At 41.7% G+C, this 7470-nt stretch overlaps 1 protein-coding gene across 2 annotated transcripts; it reads right to left on the minus strand.

Annotated features, from left to right (window-relative positions):
* Positions 1-785: 785 nt before the first annotated feature.
* LOC122550507 (ras-related protein Rap-2a) lies at positions 786-7265 on the minus strand. 2 transcript variants are annotated; one of them, XM_043691333.1, is made up of 2 exons: positions 7112-7265; positions 786-4804 (listed from the first exon to the last, which is right to left on the minus strand). In XM_043691333.1, exon 2 carries the CDS (start codon positions 4739-4741, stop codon positions 4388-4390), a length of 354 nt encoding a protein of 117 aa, XP_043547268.1. In that variant the 5' UTR covers positions 4742-4804; positions 7112-7265; the 3' UTR covers positions 786-4387. The 2 variants fall into 2 exon arrangements, with proteins under 2 accessions (XP_043547268.1, XP_043547267.1); XM_043691332.1 differs by lacking the exon at positions 7112-7265 and adding an exon at positions 6559-7063.
* Positions 7266-7470: the final 205 nt, after the last annotated feature.

Genomic DNA, 7470 nt, shown 5'->3' on the forward strand with positions numbered 1-7470 from the left:
GTAGTTGTTAAAACTTTTAAAAATTAATCGATTAAGCTGTTTAATACTGTTAAAGTAACGAGACAAAGGGCTTTTGTGATATTAAGCATTTAGCATAAACAACACATTGCAAATGATTCCAAATTTGAAGAGCCTCCTTTGGTTTAAAAGGCAGTTAGCCCAACTCACAGGCAGCATGTCAAACTTGAAAAAGATTTGCACGAAATAATTTGCAATGTCAACCATCCAGTCAATGAAACAGGTGCTATGCATGTAGTAAAAAGAAATTTATTAGCTAGCCATTAAAATTTGTGCAAACTGATTTAGCACCAGGTAAGAGGGGATCCTCAATAGGAAACATTTAAAACAAGATAGTGAAATCTTGTATTATCTGGCTTCAATTGTCCAGAATGAACACAAATCGTCAGTTCCTTTCCTTATCCACTAAACGTATCAGCACAAAATTTAACATTTCCTGGAACCAGTTCCATGTGAAGATCAAAGAATAACTAGTCTCAAAGAAAATCTGTCTACATTCACAACGGCAATAAAAAAACGTTTGCTTTCTTTAAACACACGCACGTTCATGTGAACATGCACAGTATCTGCTTGCAAATGAAATGCTACAGCCCACAACTTCGTTTTACAGCTTAAAATGCAAAGGAAGCAGCATTGAAAAGTTTAGAAGATTCACCATACTAGATTAGTCTTTAATTTCCAGTTAGAAAGAGTTGCAAAGAATGTTGCCCACACATACAAATCAGTTTTAAGGGGTCATTAAATATGAAACGAGGCATTGCTGTAAATATCTGAACATTCAGGTAAATAATAAAAACAATGCAAGACACTGTTTGGAAATGTAAACGTAAGCTGATATATAACAAGAGAATAAAATACACCTCCGAACGCTTCAACAAAAAGTCTGTACGTTATAAAATGAGGTTAAGTTCCCATCATCCTGTTAAATAAAATCACGCAAACTGGACCTCATTTACTGCACCTTCAGTTTATTGTAATGTACTGGAAATGGAAAATAAACTATTGCAATTCACAGAAATGTCTTTTTAACCTTCTTGGCCTATATATAAAAAAAGAAACCTGCACCCGTAACTTGCAGCTTTCAAGAAAATCTTTTTGCAACAGTTAGAAGTCTCACAATCCACCACATACCACTGAAGATGCAGGATGTAATTTTCATGAAAGAATTGAATAGCTTAAAGTGAAGGAAAACCTTGATCTGGAGAATCAGGTTGTTTTGCTCATGTTGGGTGCGCCCAGTAACATGTTCAGGCTTTCACTTGCACACCATACTTAAAACCCGACATGTGATTTACTCCTTTGGGAATCTTGTCATTAGAAATCTGAATACAAGATGCATCAATTTTACACGTAAGGACTTGTTTCCTCCAAGTGTGTGACAACTTTTATGGATTTGACAAAAGTCCCTTAGTCGGGGTCAACTTTGGAGAAAATGGTCCTCATTTCCACAATTCCAACTGCTGGTACTAAGCAGTGGCATTTTAAAATAATTAAAATACAAACAATTGCCAGGTATTTCAAAGCAAGCAAAATAAGACTGTAGTGCCCAAAACACTTTGCTACTGTGTTCATTTATTAAACCACTACAGATGCTCCAATGTAAGACTTTAGTAATTATCTGGTGTTCAGCCATGCATTCAGTATATTCTTAGTTCAAAAGATATAAAATAGAAAAAAAATCAAAGTATTTGAGCACCATTCATAAAATAAAATTTTGCCACTTCTGCATCAGGAAAGAAGGAAATTGGAGGGATAATTTCTATTAATTTATAAGATTTGATCAATTCAAAGACTTTTCATTTTCACAGACTCAAGCTATAAATTCAATAAATTCTTCAGCGTGCAATATAAGAATCTGAATCTTATTTGTCTGGATTGACTGCAACATGTGATTTTAAAAAAAAATTGAGTTCCATGATGTGGAATTTTCAAACCTTCCCAACGTGTTACAGGTGATCTTCAGGTATTCACATCCTCAAGTTTCATATATTATCGCGCCCATTGAAAAACACTCATTAGAAGACTGAGCCGCTTGTAGGAATGGGAAATAATATTCTTTTCCTCTTCCCACACAGTCTGCGAGGACTATTCCGCAGGAGTCTTTAAACTTGACTGAAGATTTATCTCAACCTCACAGAGGCAATTTTCCTCAATACTTCCTTGTCCTTACCTGCAAGAACAAAGACTGGACAAGGAACTCTCCTCACCTTCTCACTGAAGCAGCACTCAGCGACATGGGTCGTTTAAAATCACAATGGTGAAATGAGGACATTTTATACGGGATAGTCTCCCAAGCCCCTACAGCTGGCTAGTGATAGCCGTTGTGCTGATACTTCAGAGTGTCACAGGGAAGTACAGCACTGAAAAAGGCCCTTTGGCCCATCGTTCCTGCACTGGTCAAAAATAACAAACTGACTATTCTAAACCCATTCAGCCAGCATTCCATTTCCATGTATTATGGCAGCATAAAAACTACCACTCCCACATTTAGCATCATAAATTTTAATTTGTTCACCTTGCAGGAATAGAAACATTTTCCTCTGTTCAGCAGGAAACTTTTTGTTTCCTAATTGTTGTGTACCTCTTTCGAAATAAGCTTCAATTTTCTACAGTGAGTCTTGCATTCTTCTTGACCCTCCCTATGAAGTATTACAAAAACTCAAAACAGTAAGCCATTTTCTCAAATAATCAATATAACAAAATAATCACCTTTCTAAACAGTGGAGAAAAAGAATTAGCCAAATCTGGTCAGGTTGTAAAGCTGCTCATTTTTTTGCAAAAATAAAAATTGAATTATTGGTTGCTCATTAAATTTATTTTGACAGTTTAAATTTTCTCCACTACATGACAGAAAATAAAAGTCACTTCACTTTCTTCCTTCCCAACATAAAGCAACACAAGAGTACAGAGCAGGGTAACGTGCTATCCACAAAAGAAAAAAAAAAGTGAATTAGTCAATTCTTTCCTGTACAATGATCGTCAGTCAGCCACAATACTTCATTGTACTTTCCCCTCGACAGTAAGGGAGGAACTTAACACCTATCATTACTTCTGCAGTATTCACAGAAGTATGATACTATGCAGTGAAAAAAGGTGATGAAATACTGAAGAAAACCCTTAACATTATGCTCTTGGTTAGACTTTGCGATATAGGAGTTACAAAGGTCCACTGCTTTTTCCTCTTTGACTCTGAAGAACAGCACAGATTCCTTTCTGTTATAATGTGTTGCATGTTTGCTTGCCCATGAATCCTATTAGGTACAAACAACTGAAGAATTTAGGCTGTTTCTGATTCACGACAGAAGACATGAACTGAGAACTCTCCTCTCCCATTTCAGTTACTGGCTCTCCACTATACAATAAGCATTTTAACTACTCAGTAACACAATGTAGAAGACTGAAGCTAGATCAATCTGGTGTGGGCATCCTACTTGCATCATAACAACTGCTCCTTTAAAAAAATTTTTTTTATATAAAATCAGTGCATTTACACAACAGAGAGCAGCCCTAATCCTCAACCTTAAATTTTAGTTTTAAAATTTTCACTACATAATTGGCTCTTTTTTTTGAAGCTGTGTCACAACACACGTAACTCACTCGTTGCAACCAATCTAAGTCTTTTCTTGCGTTTAAAGGAACCATTACCTTTTTATGGTATGACACAAAGAGCAGCACTGATCATCAATTATAAAGCCCTCTTGTCGATATCTTCTCCTTTTACAAACAGCAATTTGAGACACTTTAGTTTCACCTGAGTTGGAAGAGGTGAAGACTTCCCAGATCACAACTAATTCAAAGTCCCGCTTTTACCCAAAGCATTAGCTTTGCCTTTAGGACACTGGTCCCCAATTCCATCGGAGTTATAAAGCTCTTGATTTCCTTCCTTCTTTCAAAAACAACAAAAAAAACAAGAACACAAAACAATCTAATGGGTCTCCTGGGTTAGACAAGGCCAAGATCTCTCAGGCAGGAACTAATACGAAGTCTCGTGCTAACCCAAATTGTTTGTTTTTTCTCCTTATGTCGGACACAGGAAGGGGTCATCAGTTATAAAGCTTCTCATCAAGACACTCTGCTTTTTATAAAACAACAGTGTGAAATAATCTGGTGGGTCCCCTGATTTAGAAGAGGCAGCAATTTGCCAAATAGTAACTGACTGAATGTTTTGTCATAACCCAAAAGTGCTTTTGTTTTGATGCTAGCATATAGGATGAGCACTGAGCAAGTCATAAACCTCTCTTTTGATATCTGCTGTTTTTATACACAGCAATAAGAAATAATCTAGTTGCCGCCTAGATCAGAAGAGGTGGTCATCTCCCCAGACAGGAACTGACAAAGTTTATGTGGTTTTTGCTTTTCTGAGTGTGTTTTACTGTAGGACACAGGAAGAGCAGCACTGATCCTCCTTGTCAGGTTGTGCAGCATAGTTCATCTGTCTGACGATCTCAGCAAAAAGCTCATCCACCATGGTCTTGCTCTTGGCAGAGGTCTCCATGAAGGGGCAGCCCCATTCCTCAGCTAGGGCCCGGCCCTCAGCACCTGACACCTCTCGTTCGCTTTCCAGGTCCACTTTGTTGCCCACCAGGATGACAGGCACTTTTTCGTAGCGTTTCACACGGATGATTTGGTCACGCATGGGCCTGATATCCTGAAAGGACTGCTGGTTGACTAGGCTGTAAACCAGGATGAAACCCTGGCCATTCTTAATGTACAAATCCCTCATGGAGGCGAACTGCTCAGTGCCTGCGGTGTCCAGAATCTCCAACACCGATGGTGATGAGTCCACCTGTAAAAGAATCACAAAATGCTTACAGCACAGGAGGTGGCTGTTCTCCTCATGCCAGCTACCTGTAAGAGCAATTCACCTTACCCCATTTGCTTGCCCTATTCTTGTAATTCGGACATTTTTCTTTTCAGATAACAAACCTATTCCCCCCTCAGAGACTTCATTGCATCAGAGACTATGCATACCAGATCCTAAACAGTTGCAGCATGATCGCAATTTTTTTTCATATTACAGTTGCTTTTGCCATTCATCTTAAATTTATGGTCTCTGGTTTTTAACCATTCTGAAAATTAGGACAATTTCTCTCTATCAAACTCCTCTTGGATCTTGGGGACTTCCACAAGGCTATGAAATTCTTCCAAATTTGTCCAATTAACTGATGTCTTTCACTCCTGGAATCATTCTTATGATTTTTTTTCTGAACTCAGTCCAATACTTTCACATCTTTCCTGAAGTGTGGTATACAGAATTTACAATTCTTTGACTAAGGGTAAATCAGTTTTTGCGACAGAAAGCAGATGAGGGCAGAACGTTAAATATTTTCAAGGAGTTAGATTTCTTTAGTCCTCAAAGTTATTTATATATGTAGGTAAGAGTAAGCAGGAATTGCTTACTGACTTGGCTGATCAGCCATGATCATATTGAATGGTGAAGCAGGATCAAAGGGCTGAATAACCTACTCCTATTAGCTTTATTTCTAAAGATTATTTGTTATTGTACATGAAGTCTCTAATTTTTAACTATATAAACTGACAGCCAGAGCTCAGGGGATAGTACTCTCACTACAGATGTTCCACTTGCATGACTCAAGCTCACTAAAAAGCTGACATTTCCACTGCAGTAACAGGGGGTTGCTGCACTATCAGAGGCTAGTTTTCAGATGAGATGTTAAACTAAAGCCCTTCTTTTCTCTCCGGTAGATTTAAATGTTCCCATGTGTACTAATTCGAACAGGTGCAGGGCTGCTCATTCTCATCAGCATTCTGTCCAATATTTATCCCTCAATCAACATCACACACAACAGAAAATCAAAGTTATTCAGCCATTACCCAAAATCAAACACTGTTCAGGAAAGAGAATTCCAAACATGAACAACCCTCAAAGAAGAAATTCCACATTTTGAATGTAAATGAAACTCTGCCTAGTCTAGACTCCCCCATTGCATCCCTTGTCAAGCCTCTCCAAGATCTTACACATTTCAGTAAACACATCCTTCATTCTTCTCAACTCCAGTAAGCATAGGCCCAATCTGCTCAACCTTTGCATTGAAAAACAACCTGCATTAGCAAGCCTCCAGGATGACCTGGAGGAACAAAATGTTAGTCTTCTGGGTCTCAGCAGTGCACAAAACACCCAAAAGAAACGCCGTTAAAGCAAGTTGTGAGCCTTCTGCGCACAGAAGACGTTCCTCTACGATAAACTATGGGGAACAGTGGGGAAAGGAAGTTGAGGGCAAGGTGTCATGTGCTAAAACCTCCAAGGAAAACATCTCAATCACGACTGGCAGCCCTAAAGAGCCCCTCAAAAAATAAATAAGAGTGGCTGCCAAGTGGGACCACTGATGGTGCCACAGGAATGCACGTCTCGCTTTCGATGCTGGTTGCCTCTTCCTCGGAGAGGCTTCCTCAAACCTCTGCTGTCACTCCCAGCTCCTCACCGCCATCACCTCCTCCTACCTCAACAACAAAACGTTAGAAATGGAAGTGGGAAGGCAGGGGAAGACAGAGAGAGAGAGACACACACACACACACTACCTCGATCTCTTTGCGGTAGAAGTCCTCGATGGTCGGGTCGTACTTCTCGATGAAGGTGCCAGTTACAAACTGCACTGTCAGGGCGGACTTGCCCACGCCGCCGCTGCCCAGCACTACCACCTTGTACTCCCTCATGGCCGCCTCTGCCACACACACACACACAGCGCCTTTAAGGTGGGGGCGGCGGAGGAGGGGGGGGGGTGTGGGTTTTTTTTTAAATCGGAGGGCAGGAAATGCGGGGTAAATTAACTTCCCCCTCCCAAAACCCCTTTCTTATTCCACCCCGCACTTCTACTTTTCCTCAGGAGGGGGGGAAATGAAAAAAAAAATAACCCCCCCCCTCCCCGGAGGGAGACAAAAGGCCGCTCCTCCGCCTCACAGGAAGGTAACGGCGGCGCTCCCTTCCCTCCCCATCTTCTTTCTCTTCATCGAATGTAACGCAGGTTCCTCCTCATTTCGTTTCTCCCCCGCAACCCCTCCCCTTCTCTCCCTTTCCGGCTTTACACCCCCGGAGCTCTCCCATTGCCCGACTCCGCAATCAGCGCCGCCATACTCTTTCGGGCGGGGACCTCTCTCTCTCTCTCTCTCTGCCGTTTGCAGACTTCTCTCCGTTCGTTCGCTCGGCCGCCCGCGCCGCCTCCTCACGTGACACGGCCCGGCCACCGTAGTCGATCGGCCCCGCCCTTTCCACGTCCGTCAGGCCTCCGTGCTCCAATCGCTGCGCCGAGGGTCGTTGGAGGTCCCGCCGTCTACCTCATCGCGCCGACGCACTGGTCCAACCGCCGTCCGTCACGCAACCTGCTCGGCCAATCCCAACCTTAGCCCCGCCCCTTCCCCTCCCCAGACGGCTCTCGAGTTCCCCTCCCTCCGGCCTCTCGACTCTCTCTCCGCCTCCTCCTCACGTCCGTCGAA

The sequence above is a fragment of the Chiloscyllium plagiosum genome, chromosome 6 (assembly GCF_004010195.1).
Source record: "Chiloscyllium plagiosum isolate BGI_BamShark_2017 chromosome 6, ASM401019v2, whole genome shotgun sequence".
Taxonomy (NCBI): Eukaryota; Metazoa; Chordata; class Chondrichthyes; order Orectolobiformes; family Hemiscylliidae; genus Chiloscyllium; species Chiloscyllium plagiosum.